At 46.3% G+C, this 27,550-nt stretch overlaps 1 protein-coding gene across 3 annotated transcripts; it reads left to right on the top strand.

Moving 5' to 3' along the window:
• UBXN7 (UBX domain protein 7) lies at positions 1-26,624 on the top strand. Of its 3 annotated transcripts, none has more exons than XR_007627931.1 (12): positions 48-135; positions 3,645-3,792; positions 5,378-5,445; positions 7,771-7,836; positions 9,436-9,548; positions 15,315-15,461; positions 15,873-15,963; positions 17,071-17,198; positions 17,604-17,997; positions 18,618-18,697; positions 21,351-24,346; positions 26,439-26,624. XR_007627931.1 is itself a non-coding variant. In XM_050308151.1 (11 exons), the coding sequence occupies exons 1-11, from the start codon at positions 63-65 to the stop codon at positions 21,510-21,512; spliced, it is 1,470 nt and encodes a 489-aa protein (XP_050164108.1). In that variant the 5' UTR covers positions 1-62; the 3' UTR covers positions 21,513-26,624. The 3 variants fall into 3 exon arrangements, 1 of the variants encoding a protein (XP_050164108.1); XR_007627930.1 differs by having other exon boundaries at positions 24,674-26,624; XM_050308151.1 differs by having other exon boundaries at positions 1-135; positions 21,351-26,624.
• Positions 26,625-27,550: the final 926 nt, after the last annotated feature.

Below are 27,550 nucleotides of genomic sequence, written 5' to 3'. Positions count from 1 at the left end.
CGCATGCGCAGCGCGCGCCGGCCGGCGGCGCGTGTGTTGTGTTGCGGCGGCGGCGGCGCAAGATGGCGGCGCCCGGGGGCTCGGCGGGCGCCGCGGCGCTGAGGGCGCTGGTGCAGCAGTTCACCGCCATCACCGGTGGGTGCGGGCCGACGGGCGCGCCTGGGAGGCCGAGGGCGGGGCCCGCGCGGCCCCCCTGTGCCGGCGGGCCGCGGGGCGGGAGGCGCGGGCCGAGGCGGAGCGGTTCCGGGCGCGCTGCCCCGCGGCCCCCGGGCCTGTCCGCAGGCGCGCCCCGGGGCCCGCCCGCCGCGGCGGAGCTGCTCCGGGCCTCCTCCGGCTTTCTGCGCGGCGGGGAGTCCCCCTCCCTCCCAGCGGTGGCTCGGGGTTTCCTCCCGGTTATCCCGGTGCGTGTCCTGCTCCCTCCGCGCTCCTCCTGCTCTCCCTCCCGGCTCCGCTCCGCCCCGGGAGCCCCGTCCCGCTCCGCCGGGGAACGCCGAGAGGGGGACCCCAAGTCCGCCTTTGAAAATACGTAATTATTGTGCGGTGCCGGCGACTTGCGGAGGGTTGAGTTTGCTCGCGGAGGTGGCAGGTCGCTCTTACGTGGAAGTTTGCGTCAGGTGACAGCCCCTGACAGCGCCGGGCTGTGTACTCGGAGCGCTTGACCCACTTTGTGCTTAATCTGCTCCGCTGTGGTTCCCCCTCGCTGATGGCTTTGCGTGTCTGATGCTGCAGGGATGTTTAATAAGATGTATCAACTAAACAGCCAAAAAGAAACGAAACTGCGTTTGACTGGGTTGCTCGAGCCAGCTCCCGTTCAGGTTGTGTCCCTGGCCAGTGCTCTTCCTGCCCCCCCAAGGATCCCATTGGACACACTCAAACACTGAACAGGGATGTGAACGCCCCGTGTGAACGGGGAAAATCACTGATCTCTCAGCTGTCTCTAAATTCTTTCAGAGTAAACCCCGTGAACAAAAAGGACTTGCAGCAAACATGTTTTCACTGTAGTATGTGCCTGTGTGTGAGATACCTCCTAAAAACAACCAGGACAGGCAGAGCTGTGCTAGTTCGCTCTTCCTGACATATGTATATTCTTCTGTGTTTTATGTTAAATGGGAGAACACTCTTCTTTATGTTTTCTAAAATGAAAAAAAGAACCTGCTGGGCTTTGCCCAGTTCTGAAGCTTTGTTTTTTTCCGTTTTCATAGAATTTAAGGTTGTATCCAGAAGTGTGTTGTTAGTGTGGTGTGGCAGGTGCTCCAAGTTCACACCTCAGTGGTCTGTGTTAGCAGCTTCCAGCTTGGAGCTGTGTGTGTATGGAATCACTCCTGTCTGGGGGGAAAAGACTGAGGGATTTCTCTGCAGTGTAGGATAGGAAGGGATGAGGAGAAATAGTCCTTGATACTTTTCTTTTATCTGATGGCAGAGTTGTGTTTATGTAGCACTCTCATCCCGAAGAGTACTGCTAAGAGGATGTGGATCCTGCATGTCTTCCCAAGGAAATGATGGGATCTCTGTGAAATTTGCTTTGAAACTTACCAAATATTTACCATTTTCTGTTTGCCAGCACAAGAACTGAAAGCTTTCACGTGATGGCACTTTCCTCAGGAGGGATGAGGAATCAGTGCAAGCACTTTGTGTGTCGGTGTCTCTGTAAATAGCAGAGGGTTGAATTATCATTTTCATTCTAGTTCTTGTGAATGAATGGTTTTGCATGACTGTACAGTGAGGTGTGGGGTGGTGTGTGTGTGTCCCAGACCCACAGGTGTGGTTTCATTGCTACAGTTGACATTGAAATGAGCCAAAAATGCCAAAGAACAGTTTGTGGGAAGAACGCGTTGTTTCTTGGGACGTCACTAGTTTTTATTTTGCACTTTCTTCACCTTGATTAAGGTCTTACAATACAGCTGCCTGCCATGCTGGCACCTTTGTCACAGCAGGTCAGGTGTTTGGGACGCCAGTTCCCTCAGTCAGTCTGGCCTTGTCTGCGATTTGATATGCAGGTTATTTAGAACGGGTTGCTGTCAGCTCAGTTTCAAAGTCCGTTTGAGCTGGAGCTTCTTGAGCCTTTCGCAGAAAATCTTGAGAAACACCCAAATGTGTTTGCCCAGACTGATGTTATCTGTGAGCCTGGATTTTGGGCAAAGCGTTTTGTTCGTTTTGGTGAACTTGGAGGAAGAATTACTACAGATCCCGAAGCTGCTCCCAGACTGGTTTAGCTGCATTTTACTGCTGTTCCTCTCTACCAGCCTTTCCATAGGAAAATAAGCTCTTTGGCAGCCCACCACCTGTGGAGAAGGGGCTGAACTCAGTAGACACTTCAAGGGTTGGGTGCAGGAGAGCTTCCTTTACTGAGGGAGCTTCTGCTGACAGGATGGTTTTGGAGGGGAAGTTGGGAAGTAGACTCTTCCCTCTGAGGAGAGGGTCACAACTGATTTTGGGAACTGCTCTTTCATCCTTGGCAGCAAGGTTTAAACTGGGATTAATTGCACTTTAGGAGGTGTTCAAAGACAGCTTGGACAGGGCTTGGAGCAACCTGGTTTAGTGTAAGGTGTCCCTGCCCATGGCAGGGGGTGGGACTGGGTGGTCTTTAAGGTCCCTTCCAACCCAAACCGTCCTGTGATTCTAGGATTTTAATGAATGTTAGTCTTTATACACAGGACTCTGTAGATAAGTGCTACTTTCTTCCCCTTGGCTGTTTTTTTTCCGTTCTTATATGAACTGAACTTCTGCTGGTTTGTTTTTGCCTTTCAGCATAATCAGTAAATCAGGGAGCCTTTTCTTCCAGCTCTAAATATCTGTTACAAGTGGGTAAAAAAGCTTTAGCAGCTGATTTAGTATTCTCCCTGTTAAAATGCTAAGTCAGGCCTTCATTTTTCTTTCTGTATGCCTACTTGTGTTTGGAAAATTCACAGAATCATGCACTGTTTTGGGTTGGAAGGGACCTTAAAAGCCCAACCAGTTCCACCCCCTGCCATGCACAGGGACACCTTCCACTAGACCAGGTTGCTCCGAAGCCTGGTTTTGGACACTTCCAAGGGCAGCCACAGCTTCTCTGGGCAACCTGTACCAGGGCGTCCCCACCCTCACAGGGAAGAATTTCTTCCCAACATCCCATTTAATGCTGTCCTTAGTGGGAAGCCATTCCCCCTGTTCTGTCACTGCAGGCCTTTACATACATAAAGTCCTTCTCCAGCTCTCTGGGAGCACCTTCAGGCACTGGAAGGGGCTTTGAGGTCTCCTGGATCCTTCTCCAGGCTGAACACCCCCAGCTCTCCCAGCCTGTCTCCAGAGCAGAGGGGCTCCAGGCCTTGGAGCATCTCCATGGCCTCCTCTGAACTACAGCAGGTCCTCATACCAGGCAGAATGGTACCAGGAAAAGGTCTGACCTCTAGAAAAAAATCACAACCGTGCTAAAACCCCTCAGATGGCTTCCACTAAGTTTTCTGTTGCTGTCAGGAAGAAACCTGGCTGTCCTCTGTGCAGGCTTTCCCTTCCCCCTGAGAAATGTGCGTTTCTCTCATTCCATAACTATCCTTCAGGGATAAATAACAACTGATGAACTGCTCTTCCTGATCATTAATGCTTTGAGAGGAAGCTGTTCTGGGTGCCTCCAGCCAAAACGCTTTCATTTTCCTTTGGCATTCCAGGTGCTAGCGAGAGCGTGGGGAAGCACATGCTGGAGGCCTGCAACAACAACCTGGAGATGGCTGTCACGATGTTCCTGGACGGCGGGGGCATCGCCGAGGAGCCCAGCACCAGCTCCGCGGGGGTGTCGGCCGTGCGCCCGCACACCGAGTACGTACCCGGGGAGCGCGGCCGTGGGATGGGCTGTGCTAAAAACCTCACAGTGTCAGGTAGAGCAAACAGGGCAGCTGCCACTCCTAACCTGCCCCCAGCTCCCTGCAGTACCTGCTGCTTCGATCCCTGTTAGATTGGTTGCTCCAGCATTGCTCCAGGTAAATGAAGTTGTTGCGTAACCTGTAGACCAGCAGAAATTAGTCTCTTGAATGTACTTCAGAAGTTTTCTGTGTCTGTTTGGGACAAATGAAATGTTTTTAGTGGAAATGAATTGGTATAAATCACATTCATTAAATACTGTAAATTAAACCTGGCTAGGCTTTTGTCTATATGAAAATCTTCCTCTTCAGGAAAAAGACAGAGGAAAATCCTTCCCCCTCATACTTCTGAAGCACACGTATAAATTTAAACAATTGTTGTGTACTGACTTATAGCTCACATTAAGTGCCTTCCTGCTTGAACCTTTGACAGGAAATGGAAGGTAAAACTCTGTATTTATAGGTGTTAGCATTCTTATTTCTAGACAACTTCTGGCACATCAGTGACTTAAGACTGAAGTTTTTCTTGGAAAACTTTCTTTTTTTGTACTTGACACCTTCAGATGGTGGTCAGCTTAGTGTTCCTCCTAGGAAGAGAGAACAGTAAATATGCAAATGGAGAGTAACTAGCTGCACACAGCAGTCAAAGGTGTGGAGGTTAACAGCAAGGTTAGTGCATCCTGCTGGCGTTCTGAGTTAGTTTTTGAAACCTGCATGGCCAAGGGCCATAAAGTGCACACTTTACACCTTGGAAGAGTCTGAGGGGAGAGGGAGTTCATAGGCAGGATGTAGTGATGGATGAACCCATGTCCTCCTCCACACAGATCCAAGGGCCAGCTAACTACACTGATTAAGTGATGTTTCAGAGCCCTTGTGATTTCCTTTCTTGTCCTAATTGCAGTTCCAGATTATCTGTCTCTGCAGGCATAACTGAGCTGTTGATGTGTGAGGGAGCCCAGCTATGTAAGCCAAGAATTGCTTGAAATGGGGAAAATGGCCATTTTGACCATCTCGTTTTCCTCCCTCTGGATAAGAGGGAGCACTGGGTTTTAAGTGAAAGCAAAAAGTCTTCCAGCAGAAGAAAACTGGTAATAAGGATGATAATAGTTTTTGCTCTCTGTGTAGATAATCAGAGAAGGAAGATGGCAAATGGAGTAATTAACAGCTTTTGCTAAGTTTTAAGAAACTTTTCCAAGTTCTAACAAAGTTATTAAAGAAGAAAAAATGTTTAAATAGTAGATTGACAAAGCCTGGGATCAAGTCACTCAGGGGTTTGTGTAATCTTCTATCAAAGGTAATCTGTGCCACAACTTGATACAGTGGGTACCAAGTCCTGCAGCAGTGCCATGAGGGGGAATAGATGGTCTCTCAAGGTCCCTTTTAACCCCAAATTTCTTCATTCTGTGCCATGGTACAGCAGCATCCTAAGCTGGTTTGAGTTGCAGGAGCCTTTGGAGCACAGTGAAATGTGGTTTATGCATTCCTTCAAATATTATCATCTCTCTGATCTTTTTTCTCTCTTTTTTTTTCTTCCCCTTTGATAGGGATGAAGTACGAGCTCCAATTCCTCAAAAGCAGGAAATTTTAGTAGAGCCTGAGCCCTTGTTTGGAGGTAGGCTTGTGTTTTTATTTTGTTTCTGTTTTCTTTACGTTTTGATGAGAGCTAAGTGACAAAAGAAAACCTGAACTTGCTAAATATGAAGAAATAACACCAGTGGTATCGAAAACCTCACACGTGAGAGATGCTGCGTTCCCAGTGGTACTAATTTGCTAACTCCTGTTTCATGAGACCTGGTGAGGCAACAGCCAATTAACTTAATTAAGTACACATCTGCATTCTGGGGGTTCAGAACCATGGGATACCGTTGTGGCAGTGTTCAAGGTGCTGGGATGGGAGATTGAGCCTTGGCTCAGTCTTTGTGAAAATGAAGTGGAAATGAAGAGGACAAATGCATGCTTCCCAGGGAGATGGGAGATCAAAACGAAGAGCCAAAGTGTATGGTTATTACCCATAACTTTCTCCATTCCTCATTTAGGAATTTAATTTGCTCTTTAAGCTTCATTATGCATCTACTTTTCTTGTCTCTGTCCTTCCCATGCTGACCAGGCCATTTCTGGGCTGACTTTTGCCATGTCAAGTGGATTGAGAACCGTGCCCTTTTTATCAAGGAAGGCCATGCAAGTGCTCTCCACTGAAGTGGTCTCACACTCATGGGAAATGCTCTTTTGTCTTTGTTTAGTTCCTGTGTTAGAAGGGAGAAGGAGACCAAGCTTCAGGTTTACCTGGGAACTGGTTTTCTCTTGAACCTTTATTGCAGCATCGTAGAGGTCTTTAGCCAGGATGCACAAGCTGGGCGGTGGTTCCAGAGGCAGGTGTCCTGCTGAGGCCTCTCTGAAGACAGAGAAGCTTTGTACTTGTTCCTGTGGCCTGACAGAGTTTTTGAGAAAGATCCATAGACTCCTGTGGGTTCAGGAATCTAAGTGGTGCAGGATTAAGATCTGCTGACCCTAATGGTTGGTCACGTTCTACACACCTGTCAACACACTGATCTCAGTCACAGTCACTGACCACCAGCTGAGGGGACCTGGATCAGTGATGCCCTCCTGGATCCACCAATGCCACTTCTGTTTCTAACATGAAGCAGCCTGAAAAAGGAGCTGAACCTGGAGAGATGCTTCATATGTCCTCAGCTCTAACCTCAAAGCAGGGGAGGTGCTGCTTACTGTTTTTAGCAGTGTCATATTGAGGTGGTGCTGTGAGCTCAGGTTTTCTTCCAGTTGAAAAGGTGACCCGAAAAGGTATTTGTACTCTGCCAGATACACGGATCCCGTCTTGCAGTGCAAAGGATAACCAGGGAATCAGCTACCTGGGCTGCTGGGAACCTGCTCACCTGTGCTGCCAGGCTGGGGCTGAGCCTGCAGGGACGTGCTGCTCTTGCTGAAGGGGTCCTTCAGTTGCTGTTCTCAGCTGAGTTGAGGTTGCTCTGAGGTTGGCTTTAGTGAGCTGTACTTGTCCCTAAGCACTTGGTGTGAAGATGTTACTCACTGGAGTTGAGATATTACTCGCAGGCATGTTCCTTGTTCAGGCTTTTTCCATGATAGTCTGTATTGACATGCTTCCACTGGGTATAGATTGTATTTATCTTGCTTTAATTTGTTATTTATTATGTCTTGTAGCAGTTGGGCTTTGAAAGGTCTATCTTAAAATTGCTCTGCTTTCAGTTGATAGTAAAGCACGTAAAGAGCTGCAACAAGTCCCAGCAGGCAGTTCTGTTTTCATTCCAAGTGCAGTGGTTGTGCCATACCTTAGGACTTCAGTGGGACTCGGGGAGTATTATTTCTGTCATTTGCCTGGGCTGCTGTCTCTGTCCAGCTGCAGATAATCAATTCCAAAGGTTTCCAGTGACACTGGATCTAATGGAAAAATGTGGCTGTTACCAGTCCAACCAAGAAGTTGGGACAGGGTCAGGATGAGAGTTTAGAAAAGAATAGAACTACATTGTGGAAAAAACTCAAATGTGTTGCCTTACAAAGAAAATATTCTCCCATGGGGTTTAATCTTTTGAAGGTTTTCATCCACTTGAAGGCCTTTGGTAAAATCTTGACTGGATTTGTGACATGGTGATGCTGTGACAGCACTGTCACTACATGTTGATAGGCCTTGGTGATCCCATCAGAAGGGGGTAACTTTAAAACATCTGTGTATTGTTGATACATGTGTTGTTTCTGGGGTAGGGTTTGCTGGAGGCAGGATGTGTTAGAAAATGGGATTTACAAACCACCTATTTCCATCCTCCTCTGTTTCTTCCTCTACTCCCACATCATCCCTACTTTGGGTTCCTATTCTGTTGTCCCACACATGTGATGGAAAGTACTAATATGTGTTTGTTTGGACAAGACACTTTTGACCTAACTCTTGAATTTTGGTTTTTCTAAGCCCCTAAAAGACGCCGACCTGCACGCTCCATATTCGATGGCTTTCGGGATTTTCAGACAGAAACCAGTAAGTGTCTACGGATCAGTAAGCCTGACTTTCTATTTTATTGCTTTTAATGCAAATAAGATTGAAAAATTGTTTCTCTTGCAGGCTAGGACAGCTTTCAGTCGTTGAATGGGTTTTAAATTGCCGATGGTATAGAAGTTTTTTTAAATAACATTATTAGAATTATAGAATCATTATTATTACAGCGTATTCTGTCTGCTGTCATAAGGCAAATACTTTCTTGCTGCCTCTCAAAAAACCCTCTTTTTCTGTTCTGGAGGGAGTACAAAAGGGGGAAGAAATCTCTAACACCCAAGTAGAAATTAAGTTCACCCACTGAATATTTCTTGGCTAGGCAGTGGTCATTCTGGCACTTGAATTACATTTGAGTAGCCCTGAGGCTTCTTCTATGGCCACACACGAGGTTCTCATGACTTGAATTGCTGTTTGCCCCTGCCTGTTCACACACAGGATTTCCAAATGCCAAGGCACTGGCTGTTGTTTAATCCATTAAGTTTCACAGAATATCGTTGTGACAGCACGACACCAGCTATTTCACAGCTGTTTGAGCAGTTCTTGTCGCTGATGTTGCTGCAGTATCCCAGAGTTGTAACCATAGAATCATTAAGTTTGGAAAAGCCCTCCAAGACCATCGAGTCCAACCATCCCCCAGCACTGCCAAGGCCACCACTAACCCATGTCCCCAAGTGCCACATCCACATGTGGCACTTTAAATCTTTTTTAAATCTTTAAGGCTTTTAAATCCCTCTAGGGGTGGGGACTCCACCCCTACCCTGTGCAGCTGTGCCAGGGCTGGACAGCCCTTTCAGGGAAGAAAGTTTCCCTTATATCCAATCCTAACCTCCCCTGGTGCAGCCTGAGGCTGTTTCCTTTTGTCCTGTGCCTTGTTCCTGGGCTCTGTGGACCATGGTCCCACACAGTTTGGTGTGGGCTGCCAAACTGAAAATAAGTGTTGATAATTACTTTGTTTCCCCTGACAGGTTTGGTGAGGGTTTTGCAGCAATAATGAACTCATTAAGTACAAAAGTCACTGGCAGCTGTGTAAATGAAAATGCACCATTTACAGAATCACGATTTTTATTCTCACTGTCTTCCAGCCTGATCTAGTGGAAGGTGTCCCTACCCCTGGCAGGGTTTGGAACTGGATGAGCTTTAAGTTCCCTTCCAACCCAAACCATTCTGGGATTCCACTCTTAAGGCATGTAGAGATTTTTCCATATTAACTAAATCTGTTTGGATTTTCTTTTTTGTGGGATTGTCCCACAGTCAAGTAACGGAAATACTACAGCAGGAATATTCCATTGCTGCAGTGTAGCTCAGTTCCCCCTTTTAAAGCATCACTGGGGACAAGTCATGGCTTCTTTTGACTTATTTGTTTTCAAATACTGGTATACGAACCCCCCTCTGCTGATACTCAGGTTTATTAAGAAAGCCCAGACGAGTGGGGTTCTGCCCTTAAGAGGCAGCTGTTCTTGTTCAGTGGGGTCTAACCCTGTGCCTAGCACTGAAGTTTTGTGTTTGAGTGTTCAGCCAACCATAAATCCACCCCGTGAGTATCTTTTGTCTAACTCATTTTCCTTTCCTCTTGGGGCGGTGCAGTTCGGCAGGAGCAGGAGCTCCGGAACGGAGGGGCCGTGGACAAGAAGCTCACGACACTGGCAGATCTCTTCAGGCCTCCCATTGACCTGATGCACAAGGGCAGCTTTGAAACGGTGAGGGCTGAAAGGGGGCGGGTGCAACTCCTCTGTGGTGGCTGTGTCAGGCTGCTGGAATGGGGGGGATCCATGGCTGGAGGGTCAGGAGCTTGCAAAGGACTGTGCAGTGATAAATATTTGGTGGACTGTGTATGGGAATGCTCGTGACATTCAAGGACCTTAGGACAAGAGGGCACGGTTTTAAGCTCTGCCAGGGGAGGTTTAGGTTGGATATTAGAAAGAAGTTCTTTACAGAGAGAGTGATCAGGCGTTGGAATGGCCTGCCCAGGGAGGTGGTGGATTCACCGTCCCTGCAGGTTTTTAAGATGAGGTTGGATGTGGCACTGAGTGCCACGATCTGGTAATCACAGTGGGGTTGGATCAAGGGTTGGACTTGATGATCTCGGAGGTCTCTTCCAACCCAGTTAATTCTATGATTCTATGACTTCACTAATGGTGGTGTCACCTGGAAGGGACCTACAAGGACCATCAAGTGCAGCTCCTGACCATGCAGAGCCGTTGTTTATGTTTCTGTATCAGTGTGGCAAAGCACACCTGGTGAAAGACTTGGGTGAGCAAGGGAGGCTGATCAGAATGGAAACATTGAATCCCTGCAGGTCACAATACAGACAACGCTGGAGGAGGATTGCTTTGGATAGGTGAGGAAGGACTTCACAAGGGGCAGGATAGTTTGCAGCACAGCCCTGCTGAGAAGCTCAGGTGGAGTTAACACATCTCAGTGGTTTTTGATACCTGAGCTACTAAAAGTGTTTGAGTGTGGCTTTGCTGTGAAGCCACAACTTCATCTTCAGTAGAGGCCCTGCTCATGTACAAAATGGGTGCCTTTTGCATCTGGTGGTGATGGGAAAAGTATCCCAGAGATACAGGGGACTGTCAGCTTTAAATAATCTGAGGTGTCATAATTTCCTGTCTGTGTAGGCCTCCATGGATCTCGTCCTAAGTTGTTCTGATGCGGATCAGCAACTTAACTAATGATTAGAGAATATGCAGATTGGTATATATTTTTATTTTTTGAGCCCATAATTTCCAGATATTCTTCAGAAGTTGCAGTTACTACTGAACTTCCTCCTGGTCATCTTTGAATAGCTGAGATTGATGATGGTAATGATTGTTACTATAATATTTAACGGGAATGCAAAATAATGATCAAATGGTGCAGTGGAGATGTTGGAGAACTGACTGCAGGAGCTGAATGAAAATATTATTTACCTTGTTTCCACATGTGCCTCTATTGCTGTGCACAAATACTAGAGCACTGCTGGAGGACTTTGGATGAAACACTTGTGCCCTTACTGAGCCTCCAACTCTCATTCTGTTACCCTCATCACTTTTTATGCTTCCCAAATCACCAGGGATTGGTTGTGTTGTCGCTAATTCCCCTGTTCTGAGGTGCCCTCCATGTATTTAATCTTCTAACAAAATTCCAGGTGTGAAAGGATGCTGGCAGAGAACAGCAGTGTCTGCCTTGGGAAGGAGTTGGGAAGCAGAGGAGCAGCCTGAAGCACTCGGTGCTCGGGTGTCCCTGCCCTGTGATCTGTGGTTTAGGGTTCACTTCAAATGAGGGTGTGTCAAGTCTTCCAGCTGGCGATACCTCCTGGGCCTGGGGTTCAGAGCTGCTGGTGAAGCCACCAAACACATGGTTAAAGGCAACAGTAACAGGAATTCACATGAAAACAACCAGTGCTGCTCCAGGACAGTCAGGGAGTGGAATTTGAGATGTGTGCTTGTCCTTCCTTGGGTCTTGCTGAAAACATATCAAGACTTTAACAATGTTGATTGTGGCATCTGTCACAGTCAAAAGTAGTTTCAGAGAGTGACACAACTCATTGATGGTTTGTCCTAAAGTCTCTGCATTCTAATTCACTCTTGAAAAATAAAGAAAAAGAGAGGGTGGGCTGGGAGTGGGGAAGGGGATTGTGTATACTCACCTTGTTCTGTGCAGGGGCTCCACTCTAAAGACACTTTCTGATGTTTGTTCTTGTACAGTTCCTTGTCCCATGGGATACCCTTCATTTCACTCTGATGCTCCTCAGCTTCGTTGCAGCAAAACTCTTCATCTTCTTAATGTGTCAGTCACTTGCATTTTACCTTTCCTGCCTGCAGACTGATCTGCTGCTTCAGCCTGGGACAGTGTGGGGCCTCAGTGACCAGAGTCTCTCAAAATTCATCTCTAGCAAGCTGCTCTTGGCTTTGTCCCTTCTCTGTACACTGAGAGAAACACCTATAAACCAGAGGATAAATTGGAGATGCCCATCACATTCCGGAGTGCCAGAAAACTAAATGCTGTCATTTTGATGCTACTGTAGTTAAGTTTTGATCCACGTGGGGTTTCCTTACCATGGTTGGTGTGTGGTGTGTCCCAGCCTGTGAAAGGCTCAGCCAGGCTTAAGCCATGTACATTTATCATGGAATAATTTAGGATTTAGGACTTCACTGAAACTTGGCGAGAGTGGTGGCATCTGGTCTTATTAATGCTTTCATGTATCTTTGTTGCTCATGGTCTGTTGCTCCTCTTCAAGTTTTCGTTGTCAGTAAGGTCCAAAAAGCTGCCATTTCATTTTCATTTTTTCAGTGATACAAGCTTTAGGAGTAGGTGAGATTAACTTCCACTGAAGAAAAAATTTCAAGTGTTGAATGTCATTGGGGGTTATTTTGACTTGCTGTATGTGAAGATGCCTTGTGCTTCACATGCAGAACCACTTATGATCACTCTAGTTGTAAAGTGTGTGATTTACTAAACTAAACAGAGTTCTCTCTTTATTGTGGAATCTGCTGTGGGAATAAATCACTCGAGTGCAAAATAAACAAACCCCAAAAATGCTTGGTAGAGAACAGTGGTTTAGTTTTCATCTCAGACTGCTTTCAGGAATTGCAGGTGTTCTCCCTTCGTGCATGTGACATGAGAGATGATTTAGTTTGGGGGGTACACACCGAATTGCCTTAGTTTACCTTTCTTATTGAGGGAGGAGGCGGTTTTGGTGTGTGCAGTTGTGTTTAACACTCACTGGGGATTGACTGAAGTGACTGGATGTTGTTTTGCAGAGTTTTGAGTCCGTCTTCGTGATTTTTTTTGCCCATTTTACAAGTTAAACCTTTTCTAGCTGCTCCCTGCTTTACAGCTGAGAATGATTTTATTTTTTTTTATTGTTACTACTTAACAAACAGCAATAATTTGGAAGCTGATCTGGTCACTGTGTTGTAGAGGAGCATAAGGTGCTTCTGTCCTGGTTTGGGTCAGCATGACCTGCAGGTACGGGAGTGGCTGCTTGGAGAAAGGATCTGTGCCCTGCCCCAGGCAGGAGGTGTAAGTGTGGCACAAACAGGAGATTTCTTGTTGGATGATCTCCTGCTCTGACTCTCTGTCACCTGTTATCTTCCACGCTGAATCACTCAGATGTCCAGAGGGTCACAAGATGCTTGGCTCCACTTCCTTCTCCCTGCTGACTTGAAGGAGGATTGCATTTCCACAAAGCTGAGCCACCAACAACGTTTTTAAACCATACATGTTCAGAGAAGTCAAATGAGAAGAAAACTTGTTACTTTTACTGGTGCAAGGGCAAGAGGTTGTGCAGTGAGATCCAGCACCGGCTGTGAACCAAGACTTGTTTCACGGGTTGTCTGACCAGTTTGCTGCTCTAAGTTGTAGTGATGAAAGATGTGGCTGGGAAAGGGTAAAGGCAAACTTAGGACAGATTGGAGCGGTTTGGTTTGGTTTTTGCATCTGAATTCCACTGGCTCTGCTCTCAGAGTGGCTGTTCTGTGGTGCCCTGTCTGTGGGCTCCCTAAGTGCCTGGTGCTGGTCCATCGAAGAGGGAGGAGAGTGGGGGGCAGTTGGTGATGGAAACAGTGGATCTAAATCCATCAGGCAGCTTTTGGGATACACAAGCCAGCTCTTGAGCCTACCCTTGTTCTTTTGTCACTTATCAAAATGACCCACCTGTATAATCTCCAAACCCTCAGCGTTTCTTCCCCACGCACTCTTCTCCTTCCACTCCCTCAGAAGAATCCCAGGAGCTGTGTAAGAGCAGGGTTGTGGGTGTGAGCTAGCAGCAGTTTAACTGTGTCCTTTTAAGTGGTAAATCTGCAGCCTGTTTCTGGAAGCAAGTTCAAAGTAGTTTCAAATGCTCTACCTGCTCTACAGGTGAAAACTCATCTTTGCAAATGTTCTGTGTGGAATTTCCTGCTTCTATCCTTCAAAGGACTTTAGCTGGACAGAGGAGAGGTAGAGCAAGAGGTTTTCATTAATATTGACAAGTATACAAAGTGCAGAAGAGCGAGGTGCACTTCCCAGCTTTCTAATTATATATTTTTGAGTTTGTTCTTTTAATCCCGTACACTTTAGATTAGGACACAGGACTAAGGCAATCCAATTGACTCAAGTAACATAAGGATTTTTGTTCCCTGTATATTTGGGCACTACCTCTGGGCCTTGTCTTGAACCAATTTCCAAGAATTAATTCTCAAAACCCACACTTAGCTCAAAACAAGTCTTTTAAATAAAAGCACGATGGCTATATTTAAGACCCTTACCAGTTACTTAAATGTCACCTGCCCCACTTTTCTCACCTGGTGACCAAATACTGGATTCTGGCAGTGTGACATTAGTGGTAAGTAGTCAGTGGGAGGCCCCTTTTGAGAGCAGGACTGTTCCATGCTTCTACATTCACTTTTTTTTTCCTTTGAGTGAAACAAAAGCTGTCTCTGCAGGGCACTTGGCCATGCAGATGGATTTTGTTGGCTGAGGTTCCAGCCTTGGTGAAGCTGAGTGTGTGGGGTTCACACGTCAGTCTGTCACGTAGTGGACAGGCTGACTGTTCCAAACTACACTGGCTAAAATTCATTTCAAAAGTAAAAACTGTGGTTTGGGGAACAAAGTAGTGCCCAAAACAGCAAAATCTTGCATAACATCCTGATTCCTCTGAGATTTTTTCCTTTGAATTCCTCGACAGTATGTTACCAGCAGGATGGTGAACATAACTTAAAAATACATATTTTTGAAAGCAAAGGGAGTTCCTATGCCAATTCCAGATTTTCCAGGTGGTAAGAACATTCCTGCTGTTGATCTAGCCCTCTTTTTTTCAACAGGTATGACAGTTCAGCGATCAGAATTACATTCTTGATCAAACTCCTACCATTAACTTGCAACCAAGCAATCAGACAGTGCCAGCTTTGTGACTCAAACCAGTAAGATTTCTTCCTGCGCCTTCTTGTCTTCCTCCCCACTTGCAGTCTGGATAAGGAGCATCAAAAAGGATGCCTAATTCGGCAGCTGGACAGTCACAGAGTAACTCAAAACTGGGAGAGGAAAAAGAAAACAGCAAAGCGGTCCTGTTGAATTAATACAAGTCCTCTGTCAATTATGCAACCTGTTTAACTAGATGATCCACGGGTTTATCTTTAGACTGAGTAGGTCTTTGTTGTCAGACCAGTGTGACTGACTACACTTTTTCCTGAATAAATACTTTATTCAGCATCGCCATGTGTGTCCCCCCTCTGAGTTGCTTTTCCCACCCTGTGCTTGGCTTGTTGAAAATCCAGCAGCTCTGTTCATCGATGTGATTCTGTAATTCAGCCAGGCTCATTTTAAAGCAGATCCTTCAGCCCTGCCTTCTGTCTTGTGGATGCCTTTTCACTAGCTCTGTCCATCTTCCTCACTGGGAAGGGTTTTGGTGGAAGGTCTGACAGTGTTAGAAGCCATCTCTGATCATTGGTGGTGTCTGGCTCTTCAGTCTGATCTCACAAAGCTTTCCTCTCTGCTTCCAGGCCAAGGAGTGTGGTCAGCTACAGAACAAGTGGCTCATGATAAACATTCAGAACGTGCAAGACTTTGCCTGCCAGTGTCTCAACCGCGATGTCTGGAGCAACGAGGCCGTGAAGAACATCATCCGGGACCACTTCATTTTTTGGCAGGTGGGAAATGGAATGGGGCTGGGAGTGTGGGTGATTTGGGGCCTTGGTAGATGGAACAGTTAAAAAAAAAAAAAAAAAAAGGATTTATTTGAATGCAATGGCATGATGGAATTCCCTTGAGCTTGCAGAGAAGATGTGTCGTGGAGCATGTGTAGTTTATGGATGTAGATGTAACTCATGGATATGCATTTGAATGCATAAACAGCCTTTCACTTGTGCAGTCGAGGCATTGCCACATAGCTTCCAACACATGGAGAGCTGCAGGCAGATTGTCAGCTCGTCACAGTTACTGAGAACTGTAGGTACCTGTCATAGTTTATCCTGTAAACAAGAGAAAAACTTGGTGCATTTTCAAGGCACAGTTTGTGTTCCCTCTCGGGCCACTGATTTGCCCAGCGTGGTGTTTTGCAGGTGTACCATGACAGCGAGGAAGGACAGCGGTACATCCAGTTCTATAAATTAGCAGACTTCCCTTACGTCTCCATCCTGGATCCCAGGACAGGTAAGGCAGGTATCAGTTGGAGTTATCCCATGGGAAGGACTGGCAGTTGTAGGCTGGAATACCTTCCACTGCAAGTTGGTGTTATGTTGGGCTGAAGAATCTCTGCGAGGCCTTGCTGTTGCTGAAGCAGTGACACAGTAAGTTCTGGAGGAACTGAGGGAATGAAACCACCCCAAACTTGCAGAAATCTCGTGTATTTGAAGCTTAGCGAGTGTGTTGCTTAGGAGGTGAAAATAGTTCCACCTGGTGGTAAAATTCTGAATTTAATTCTTTTTTTTAACTCTCCTTTTAAAAGCTTCTTGAAATCACGATGAATAAACTACAGTATTTGTAAGCACTGTTTACAAATGAATCTGCTTCCTACTCCTTTCACACTATTTTTGTGAGGCTCAGTGGTGTCTTTTTAAAATGCATCTTAGTTTTGAAATACTGTTTTGGTTTCAGGTTCATTGTTTGGTTTTTTTATTTGTTTGTTTGTTTGTTTGTTTGGGGTTTTTACCTGAACAATCAAACTTCTGCCTCCCCCTCCAGTTCTTTCAAAAGTGTTACTTTTTCGCTTCTATCCCAGCACCTTCTTTTATCATCATATAATGCAGTTGTCAGGTCATATAATGCTGGTCTGGTCTCCTCCTTCTAAGGACTGAAGTAATAATGGCTGTGATCAAAGCTGAGATTTCTTCATGTTTGACTTAAACCAACCAAAAATATAATTTTTTTTTTTTAATGTTGCAGCTGAAGTTAGGATACTCTTCTTAGCACTGTACTTCTGGGAACAAATGCTGTTTGCCAAGGGTTGAAATCAGTTCAGCAGGAATGTAGAAGTACTTCTTCATAAACCAAGTGGTTTGGTGTTTGTTCATTTGGAAGACAAATCCACCATTCTATGCTCATATAGATAGAAAGAAAAGAAAAATAAACTGAGTCTGTATTTGTGTCTGTCCCTTTTCAAGGGAGTGGAAGGAGGAAGCTCCATGATTATCAGGTGGTAGCCTGTGGGAAGCTGCAGTTCCACAAATACAGACTCTTGAAGCAGTGAGTTGGTGTGTTTGACCACTGAACTGCAATTTTTTGCTGAAATTGTGTTTCATGATGCCTTTTGTTTCCTAGGCCAGAAGCTCGTGGAGTGGCACCAGCTGGATGTGACTTCTTTCCTGGACCAAGTGACCGGGTTCCTGAGTGAGCACGGCCAGCTGGATGGGCATTCCACCAGCCCTCCCCAGAAATGCTCTCGCTCAGTAAGTACGAGGCCCTCTGGCAGGACTGGAGGCACCTGAAAGAGCACTCTGGCCTGTCTTTATCCAACTCCACTGATTTCCCAGACAGATTCACTGAGTTGGTGCAAGGGCATGCAAAAATGCGGTGTGCCAGGGAATGCCTTCTCCCAGGATCACCGTTTTGTTGTGCAGTGTGTGCTGTCAGCATTGGGCTTGGATTTAACAGCATGTGTGAGAGGAAAATGGATTACTCCAGGCAGAACTCCAAGGAGAAGCCATTAACTAACAATAGCATGACTAGCTTTCCCTGCTGTTTGTTCCCGACAGGTTTAGTAGCTTCCCTTTGAAAGACCGATGCCCTTTTGATTTTTCGGTACATATTTAAAAGTGTTTCTGACGTATTTGTGTCGTGCCTGCATTCCACAGGAGAGTCTCATCGATGCCAGTGAGGACAGCCAGCTGGAAGCTGCCATCAGAGCCTCCCTGCAGGAGACACATTTTGATTCCTCGCAGGCCAAGCAGGAGAGCCGGTCGGATGAGGAGTCGGAGTCGGAGCTTTTTTCTGGAAGCGAGGAGTTTATTTCAGTTTGCGGCTCTGAGGAGGAGGAGGAATCGGAGGTTCCTGCCAAGCTCAGGAAGTCTCCACACAAGGACTTGGGGTATAAAAAAGAGGAGAGCCGGAGGCCTCAGCCTGAGGCCCCTGCAAGGACTGAGCCTGGGACGACATCCAACCACAGAGTTGTGCCCTGCGTCAGCGCGGGGACACTGGAGGAGTCACCGGACAAGCCTGAGAGTACATTTCGGGGCCTAGATGTGAATGGTAAGTTCACACTTTTTATCATGACCTGGCTTTTGTTGTGGTTTTTTTTCCCCCTTGAAACTGTTTATACTCTGCCAGGCATGGTTTCTTCCCTGGATTTAAAAAGCTGATTTTCTGACTCCTTGCCACCAGACAGTGATTCCCCGTGGCAGCAGCACCGCTTTGGCTCAGCCTGCAGAGTGCTGTTAGTCACAGTGTCACAGAACCTCCTGAGCTGGGAGGGACCCATAATGATCATGGAGTCCACGCACAGGACACACCAACAATCCCACCCTGTCCCTGAGAGTGTTGTCCTAACACTCCTTGGGCTCTGGCAGGGTTGATGCTGTGACCAAGTCAGGTTTCTTAGTTTGAGACCTTGCCCAGGAGTAAAGCACACACTGGTGTAACACAGGTGCACTGTGCTCTGGATGCATTGACTGGTTCCAGTCACTACTGTCTTGGAAGAATCCTGAGTCTGATGTGTATATTTTAAGCACATGTGGTAGAAATACATCTTCATAGACTGGAACCCTGTGTTTGTCTGCAGTCCCTAATCCTGTTGTGCTGTCCCACCTGAAATCTGCACAAGAGCTTAACTCAAGTCTTGTTGTTAACCTGCAGTAACTTCCTTTGTGTAGGACCAAAGGCACAGCTGATGCTGAGGTATCCAGATGGAAAGAGGGAACAAGTTTCACTGCCTGAACAAGCTAAACTTCTGGTGAGTGGAGTTAATGGGAATCCTTGTTTGAGTACTGGAGAGCTGAATCTGGAGAATTGCTGTACCTCTGGCACTGTTGAAATCAGATCTAGTGGAAGAGGTCTATCCAAGGGAGTGCTTGCACTGTCCTTCTGTTGTGTTCCGTGTCACTCCTCTCTAATCAGCAGACCCTGCCCACTCTGTGTTGGGTTCCCAGTACACTCCAGTGTCTTCCTTAATCCCCAAACCACTCATTTGCATTCTGCAGTGGCTCTAAGTGGCTTCTGCATTAATCATTAATTACCATAAAACGCCCTCAGCTCACTCATTTGTGGGACCTTGTTTCTAAATGGAAAAGTTTAGTTGGTAAAAGCAAAAGCAGAACTCTCCATTCTCATTCTCCATCGCTCCCATCATACTTCCAGCCTCCCTTCTGGACATGGATGACACAACAGACTTTGGAGGAAGTTCTCTCAAAACATTCATTACAGTATTAATTTCAGTTTCACAGTGAAATTCACGGTTTCAAATGTGCTTTGGGCTGGCTTCCCTTGGAGAAGTCGATGTGGATGGCATTGCCGCGCAGATTTTGTGGGTGCTTTCCTGGAAGCAGCATGCAGAGAGGTCACCATGTTCCTGTTAGCCATGAGCTCTCAGGGCACAGTGGCCAGCTAAGCTCATTTTCATGTAAGCAACCTAATAGTCTTAGGGAAGGCAAAAGCACACCTCTTCAGAAGGGTTTTGTGCAGATTTGGGAGAGAAGTGTCCTATCTCATAGAGAAAATGAGGCTATCACCTAGTCTGCAGCACTCTAGGAGTGTGCAGTGTCCTCAGCTCATGTTCTTAACTCTCCTACTTGAAAATAAATGGGGGGAAAAAAAGAGCTTAACTGCTTTTTGAAAGCAGCCTGCTAAGTAAATTTGTGTGTATTATTAAACATGTAGCACTTCTGAATACTTCAGGGATTTATTTAGGCAGTACCTAGGTGTAATACTGAGATATCCCCTGACGATCCTGCCTTCTGGTTTGACTCCTTTTATGGACTGTGGAAGTTAAAGGAAATTTATCTCAGCATGTGATTTCCTTTCTGCTCTACAGTCAGCAGAGGAATTGAGCTGAGTCAAGGTTTGTGGGTAAAGGCATCTTCTGATTGCAGAGCTGAGCAGGCAGCTTGTGTGCTCCCCTCATGTGATCTTCTAAAGCCATTTCAGTCAGATGGAGGTTTGAGTCTCAGGTATTTCTTTGTGAGCATCATTTCCACGGTGATCTTTTCCATTTTAAAGCTGGCCAGAACTAGAAATTGTTTAAGGAGACAGTTGCACCTGAGGAGTTTTAACGGATGAAAGCAGGGCTGTAGATGAGCTTGTCCAGGGCCCTCTCAAGCTGAGTCCAGAATAATTCCAGCAAGGGACATGGCACTATTTCCTGGGAAGTTTACTCCAAAGTTTAATTTCTCTCAGGGTAAAGAATTCCTTTTCTATATCCAGATGAAATTTCCCCTGGGGTAACTTGTGTGTGTTGTCTCTCCTCACTGTGCATCTTTGGGAAAGAAATGCCTCTGTCATCTTTATATTGGAACACTGTGATGATAATCCCACCAAAATCATCCCAGTGACATCCTGGATCTCTAGGCAAGCAGCAAGCTTCCAAGAGTGGGTTAGGTCAGAGGTTGGGTCCTTCAGGAGCCCCTTCCATCATAAAATCACAGAATGGTTTGAGTTGGAAGGGACCTTAAAGCTCATCCAGTTCCACCCCCTGCCATTGACAGGGACACCTTCCAGTAGACCACGTTGTTCGAAGCCCTGTCCAAGCTGGTGTTGGACACTCCCAGGGATCAGGAGTCTAAAATCTCTCTGGGTAACCTGTTCCAGAAGAGTGCTGCAGGCTGCTGGAATTCACTGGCATAAGTTATCCACCAAAACTATGTAACAGTAGTGTTGAAACTCCCCCTATTTTTTCACACTTTATATTTTATTGCAGACATTTGTCTTTTTTCCCTCTCTTTAAAAAGCTTCAGCTTTTCATTCTGACAGTGTCTTGCTCTGTTGCAGTATCTTCTTTTCTTCTGCACATCTCCACTTCTCTATTCCTACTTTATACTCTTATCTGCTGTATTCTCTGATGAACTTGGGAAATTTCCCTCATCATGGCATGGACATGAGCTCTTCCTGATGCCTCTGCTTGTAGGGTTGTGAGGCTGAAGCCCCTTCATCCCAGTGCCCTCCGTATCCTGCCCCAGTTGCCACTGTGGGCAGAGAAGTCAGTGAACTGTAAAGAGATTTAAAAATACAAATCAAACAACCCCAAACCCTCCTGCTTCTTGGAGGCAAGAAAAAAAAACCACCAAGTAAATGTGCTGCATTTATTTTGGTTAATCACAAAAGATGCTTTTTTGGTGGCTTTTAGGTTTAGGGTAAGGATTAATATCAGATAAACAAGTGAGGGGGCTTTTATTTGGAGGCATTTAAGGCTTTTTTTTCAAATTTTATTTCAGGTTGGTTTGTTTTTTTGGGTTTTTTTTCCAAATTTTTTCAACTTTTTCAAATTTTTATTTTATTCGCAAATTTTATTTTTTATTTCTTGCATGAGTGTGCTGTTATGTATAGTTTATCTTACGTGTATTAGGTTCCTCTTGTGAATTCTGTGACACCCCTTTGCCTTTCCTTCTCTCCAGGCCCTTGTGAAACACGTCCAGTCCAAAGGATACCCCAACGAACGCTTTGAACTGCTCACCAACTTCCCCCGGAGGAAACTCTCCCACCTGGACTATGAGATCACGTTACAGGAGGCAGGCCTGTGTCCTCAAGAGACTGTCTTTGTGCAGGAAAGGAATTAGCACTGTGGCCTGAGTTCTCCCAGCCTTCCTCCCCTCTCCCCTTTGCCTGGGACACCGACTCGTTAAATATGCAGTTAAGGGTCATAGGATTGCAGTGCTGGAATCAGACAGGCAGCTGACTGGCCCTTCCCTCTCTTCCTCTCTCTTCCTCCCTTCTCCTCTCTCTCTTCCTCCCTTCTCCTGCTCTAGTGACCAAATGAGAGTGCTCAGAGTTTTATTTTCTTCCTCAGCTGCAGAGAGCGTTGGGAAGAACATCTTCCCTCTGCTTTCCTGGGATAAAGTAAAACGGTGATCGGTGTGTCCAGCGTGCTGGAGCTTGGAGTGGCCATAATACACAAACCCTTCTCGCTGCTAATTCTTAAATCTGTTTTGTTTAATTTATTTTTGAAAAGAGTGTGTGATAAGGCACTGAGTCATCTCTCTAAGGAGAGAGCGTAATCTTCAGGACAGTCTTTCCTTTGTTTGGATTCCCTACATGAAAGGTGTCCATTAACCTTCCAGCCTTCTCAAGGGTTCACTGACCCAACACTCTGGTTCTGGGAAGGGGTTGGGTTGAGCTGTGGTAAAATACTCTGCCCCCATCTAATTTTAAGGCTTCCAGGTTGAGTTCATGTTTTCCTCCTGCTTTAAACTGTTGGTGGACATAGTAAAAAAACCAACCAACCCCCCCAAAAAAGCCAGCTGTGCTCTGTTTGGGATTGACTGCTTGGCCCAGAGGGAACGCTGTGTGTCCACTGCTGGAGCAGAACCGACTCCTTCGTGGGAGTGGGTGGGTTTTCTGTGTTCTCTTCCCAACATCCTCAGAGTGTCTCCTTACTTGCTCTCAGGTTTTGCAAATGATGACAGAAGGTGATACTGTGGAGATCTTGGACTCTGAAAACACCTCCCACAGACCTGACAGTTAGTTGGCTTTTTTTCCTTGGCATAGCATCTTGGTTGGTTTTCCCAGGAGTGACTGGCATGAGTTAATGCTTCAGAAAAAGCTTCCCAGCCCGATGGCTTGAACTCCCTGGGATGATTTTTACTCTGTTGCCGTGTTCATCTGCTGTCACTTATCTCTGAGGCTGGGGGGCTGCATGGGAAAGCTGCTCCCTTGCTTAGAGGAGTGTTTTTTTCAGTGCCCTGTTTTTCCTCCAGTGTTGTCTGTAGATGTGGAGCTGTTGATCAGTTGGTGTTTCAGCAGGTGTTACAGCAGGACAGGAGATAACCAGCACAGCCATCAAGGGTGGTTGGTGAAATTTGTGTATTTACAACTAAAAACTCGGTTTGACATGCTCTTCAGCGAGGAGAAAGGCAGCTGAGACCGGCCATAACTGCTGACTTTTTCTGCCCCTCTCAGATGATTGTACATGTTAAAGACAGAAATTTACCATGTTCAGACTTTTCAGGATATTTTGCCTTTAGTTTCATACTAGCCTGGATACTTAGGAGCCTTTAAATGTGAGGGATCACAGAAAATGTCTTGTGTTCCCCAGGACAACTTGAGCTCACAGCTGTCTTCTGCTCATAATTTGGTTTGACGTGTAATCATGCAATTGTGTAAATTGATTTCCCTTCTACACAAACACTGGCTGCATTCTACTGCAGGATGTAGTGTCAGGAAAGCAAAATCTGACCCCAGTTTCCAGATCAGTGTCACCAGATGTCATTTTGGTTTGTAAAGACACCCTGGCGTGGAAGCAGCTACCAGCATGGGGCAGTGAGGTGCTAGGGCAGCAGAGGAGAGGGGGGTTGTGTTTGACCTGTGAAGCAGCAGTGGCACCTCTGGACTGAAGGATCCTTTGGTTTCTGGGATGTTGACATTCACAATCTGTGTTTCCATGTGGATCTAGTGCTTCCTGAAGCAGCTTCAGCTGCTTAGTTGGAATAACTCACTGTTTGCTGCTCCTCCATGGTCACCCCCAGGCAGGTGAAGGCAGAACCCAGCACATGTAGAGTGACAGCCCCTCGTGTCCCTTGGGCAGTGGGAGCACAGGGACCTTCCCTGCTCTCCTGCCTGTGCACCCTTGGTGGTTCCAGGGTCCTCTCCACGTTGTGGCTGCTTGGCTGTGTTGGCTGGTGGAGGCCCAGCTCAGTTTGGACAGGCCTGGCTTTGTATGCCCTCTGGGAATGTTGTTCCACAGCACCTTTCCTGCAGTTGGATGTGCAGAATTGACTCTGCCCTCTCGCTCCCAGGTCTGGTTTATGGGCAGCTCCTCTCCCCCAGCCCCTCCCTGGCTGTACTTGTTTACTCACGGGGCTGTGAGCTCTGTGAGCACACCAGGACTTGCTCTAGCAGGGAAAGAAGAAATGAATATTTACATTGAAAGTAAATTCTGCCATCTTTTGGTTTCTAGTAGTTTGTTCTGTTCCAAGAAATCACGATCCTGGCTTTTTTGTTGTTGTTTTTGTTGGTTTCTGTGGCACAATGTGTTTTTTCTTCTCAGTTTTCTTTTGCTTTGCTTTGAGAGCAAGAGACAGAGAAAAGAGTGTTTAGGGAATGTGTGTTCCCTACACGTGGCTCTTCTCTCCCTTCATTCCTCTCCCCTCTCTCCCTTCTTCCCAACCCAAATAACACCCAGTGCTGTGGCACACGTGTCAGTCAGCTGTGCTGTGGGGGCTGAAAGCTGTTAAGAAACAGCAGCACCAGCCAGGATACAACCCCTTCAGATCTTCATCCCTGTTGAAGCCCTTGGGACGATGTGTTTTGCTGCCCTGAGGAACGGGGGTGAAAACACGAACCCAATTGTGGCTGGGACAGCAGTGAAGACGAGGGCTGGTTGGGCACTATTTGAAGGGCCTTTGCCACAGTCACTTCTGGATGTGAAACCTGCAGCTCAAACTGCCTTTGGCAGGTGGGTAAAAAAAAGCCTTAGGTCTAGTTGTGAAATGAGATGTTGACATACAAAGGAAACAAATCCTTTAATGGCTGTGGTTTGTGGCTTCCGATGGGTGTTGCTTGGTCAGAATTTGCATGTGGTGGTGCAAGGGCTGGATTTGGAGGAGCAGCGGTGCATGTAGGCAGTGGAGGCTTTTCTGGGCAGAGGACTCATCACAGATATTTCCCCTGCCTACACTCTTCATCCCACAAGGCTTCATTTTGGGGTTTGATGTCCAATAGTCCCAGTCACAGCCTGGATTCACAAACAGAAGGTGAAATGAGCACTGGCTTTCCCTGCCAGGTGCTGCTGACACATTTACTTCCCACTTGTGATCCTTCAGAGGCCCACAGAAGGATTTTGGGTCTTCCTGATGCCCCGTGCTCTTAAGTCAAGCTCATTGACCAGCTTCAGCCTCACAGCATGATGTAAAAAGGGCAGGTAAAGGCTGTGCCAAACATTTCTGGTCATACTTGGGTTATTTTCGTAAGGCTTTGAATTAAGGTCTGTGATTTTTACAGTTTCTGACATTGAAATGTGTTGCTTTTCCTGATAAATCAGCTCCATTAACACCACCAATATTAAAGGAATGTCCAGTATGTGCACGTAGCCTTGGAAGATGTACTGGACTATAAGAGGCATCCTAAGGTACTGTTGTTCCTAAGGAGGTTTAAACAGGAATTTTCCATCAGCTCTTCCCAGAGCTCCCTGACCTTTTGCCTCTCTGGTACGGGGAGGTGACACCTCTGCTCTGTCCAGCTTGTGTTTCACAGGTCCTTCAGAGCCACGTTTTTTGAAGATTACCACATTTGTTCACTCACCTGCACCAGCTTCTGCAGATTTCCCTTCTGCCAGTGCTTTGGTTTGTACCCTTACAGAAACTGGGTTTAGTTCAGGTTTTCATAACTCCACCTCCCTGCTGAAGGGTCTCGAATTCCTGTTCCTCCTGGAGCACTGAGCTTGTGCGTGGGGACTTGGGCAACAAGGGCTAAACTAAAACCAATTTTCTTTTGGAGGCAAAGCATCACTTGGGCTGTGTTTTGTCAGGTACCAAACGCTGCAGAGATGCAGAAACGTGGTGGTTGTTTGTCTAAACCACATAAAAACAGCTTAGGAACGTAGAGACCTGTATGGGAATGTCAGTGTGAGTGGAAAGATCTGTGTCACTTCAGGAACTTGTCACTTAATTTTTATTCCTTTTTGGTTGGTATTAAATGTCACTGCTTTCTTCTGGTTTAATCACTTTTTGATCAAGCTGATAAAACAGGTGGTCTTGTATTCCAAGAAGAGGAGTGACAGAGATGTGCTTTAGGTGGGGGAAGTGCAAAGTTGCTGTCCCATAAGAACTGGCTGTTCTAATGGATTCAGATCCAGCCTCTGCTCTCCCTCACCCTTTTCTATTTATTTATTTTAACAAATTATGTTCTGTAAACCGAACAGCTCCTGTTTCAAAGACAAAGCAAACTGGGGTTAGTTCAGTTTCGTTGAGCCCTGTGTTGGCCATCCGGGTTGTTGGAAGTGCCCACAGGCATGTTTGGAGTTGGAGCTGGGGAGGTTAATGGATGCTCCTTCTGTGATGACTTTTTCTCCTGTCTCCTCTTGTCCATGAGATGCTCAGTGTCTGTCCACTCCCAATAAATAGAGCCATATGTACATACACAACCGTGTTCTTAATCGGAGACCGCAGCACTCAACACCAGTGCCTCCGCCTGCCTCGGGATCATCCGGTGTTTCCCATGGGTACCTTGTGAGCGATGGCAGAAATCCAGGACTTGGCCACTGGCTTTAGTTGCTGTGAGTGTCTGCAGTACAGAGAGAAGTCGTTGTGTAACTTGCTTGTGAAATGGTGCTGAGATTTAAGGCATGGAAGGATCCGGGAACTGTCTGCAGAGCAGGGGACGAGGTGCTATTTTATAGACCAGATTTATATGAAGAACCTCTGGGTAAGACTCAGAGACATCACACTCTAGGACAGCTGATTTTTTTTTTAAGATGAGGCTGTTTCCTTGAACTGGGGAATATCCAGTTTCAAGTCACAACTTTTTACAACGGTCGCTTTCTTCTTCAGTGATGTCGACTTCACGTGGGAGGAGGGAGAGGATTCATTTGGAAGATTTCAGCTCACTGTGCTGGGAGGGACCAAACTCAAGGAAACCTCTGATCTATATACACAACTGCTGCATTTTTTATAAATATATGTAAATGTCCTATTGTAATATTTGATCCTGGAAATAAAACAAAACTGTTTTCAGTAGCTTTCTTCAGGTCTTGTTTTTTTGGGTTTGGGGTTTATTTGTTGGTTTAGTTCTAATTAAAGTCTGTCCCTGTGTTATGTGGGGAGTTCCATAGTTTTTCCTGAAGGATGCTGGGGTAGAAGGATAAGGAACTGTTGACAACAGTGCACTGCTTGCTGAGCCCAAGCAAACTTCAGCCCATTCTAGAGGGTACAAAATCTTGAAGTGAGACAAACTTTTGGGACCTTGATAGAAAAAACACCCTTATGAAAATGAATAAAAAGAGGCAGGGATAAGATTTTTTCCATCCTTCCAATTGGAAGAGCAGAGAAAATGGGGCTTTCCGTTCTGACCTGTCGGTGTCCTCCTGGTGCAGGTGTTGACAAGGCAGAGCCTCTGCTTTCTGCAACTGTTGTGGGGCTTCTTAGGTAGTTCTTGTCGTGGCCTCACATGAAGTGTCGATGAGCAGAGGCCCTTCCAGACAAGGACTTGGTAGATACAGTGGGTAACAATAATTAAGAAACTAATTTTGGGTCGTCCTCGTGTTCCTGGCTGTGGGTAGGTCTCCACTGAAACAGTGACCTTGGCCACTGCCTTGGTCTTGCCCGGTTTTAAGCTGGAAAACACCCTGATCTCTCCATGCAGCTTAGGAAAATATTTCCCATTCCTGCTGAGTCAGAAATCTTTTCATTTGCAGGTCAAGGGAACTACAAGGACACCTCAAACTCAAGAGTTTAATTTATTTTTCCTTTCCGCAGACTTCTTCCAATATTTAACGGGGTTGTTTTATCTGAAATATTAATTTAGGTGACATTCGCAAGGGCACTAAAGCAAATCCTGTCCAGCACCATTGTGTTGGTGTTTTTTCAGTCAGTTCTAGCCACAAACTCCCTGCAGGGCTTGCCCAAGAGGATTTTGGAGGAGTCTTGGCTGACTTGTGGCAGAA

The sequence above is a fragment of the Myiozetetes cayanensis genome, unplaced genomic scaffold, assembly GCF_022539395.1.
Source record: "Myiozetetes cayanensis isolate MyiCay16 unplaced genomic scaffold, myiCay2020 scf13, whole genome shotgun sequence".
Taxonomy (NCBI): domain Eukaryota; kingdom Metazoa; phylum Chordata; class Aves; order Passeriformes; family Tyrannidae; genus Myiozetetes; species Myiozetetes cayanensis.
The sequence above is the reverse complement of the archived record's forward strand: the minus strand, read 5'-3'. Positions and strand labels throughout refer to the sequence as shown.